We start from the raw sequence: 394 nt of genomic DNA on the forward strand, positions 1-394 counted from the left end.
TGCTTGTGTAGTTAAATCTTTTTGAGAAATTTCATCTTCGTCTTCTGGTTTCAAATCTGATATAACTTCCGGTAACTCACGTAGAGCAGTAGGTGTAGCATTATCCACTATTTCATTTCTTATTCTCGGCACCGTTGGAGATTCTTTCTTACTTCCTATCTGTATCCTTTCGTCATTTGTGAATGGTAGTTTTTTACCTATTTCATTTGAATCCAGACTATTTGAATCATATATCGTTTCCTGTTTTCCAAAATTACTAGCTGTCCTACTAGCGGAATGCATCAGCGACCCTGTTCTTTTGATGGAGAACATTGCCGGTGATCTTATCTGCTGACTCATGTTTAGTAAACTATGGCTGATTAAATTCTGATCATTATTAGTGTTATTAGAACCC

General features: G+C 36.3%; 1 protein-coding gene across 1 annotated transcript; it reads right to left on the reverse strand.

The window, feature by feature from the left end:
- On the reverse strand, positions 1 to 394 carry OGAPHI_003562 (uncharacterized protein; the record flags this gene model as incomplete). The annotated part of the gene is made up of 1 exon (XM_046204549.1): positions 1 to 394. A coding segment is annotated over one exon (394 nt), but the record flags the coding sequence as incomplete, so codon positions are not given.

Source organism: Ogataea philodendri (assembly GCF_020536065.1).
Source record: "Ogataea philodendri strain CBS6075 chromosome Unknown scaffold141, whole genome shotgun sequence".
Lineage (NCBI taxonomy): Eukaryota > Fungi > Ascomycota > Pichiomycetes > Pichiales > Pichiaceae > Ogataea > Ogataea philodendri.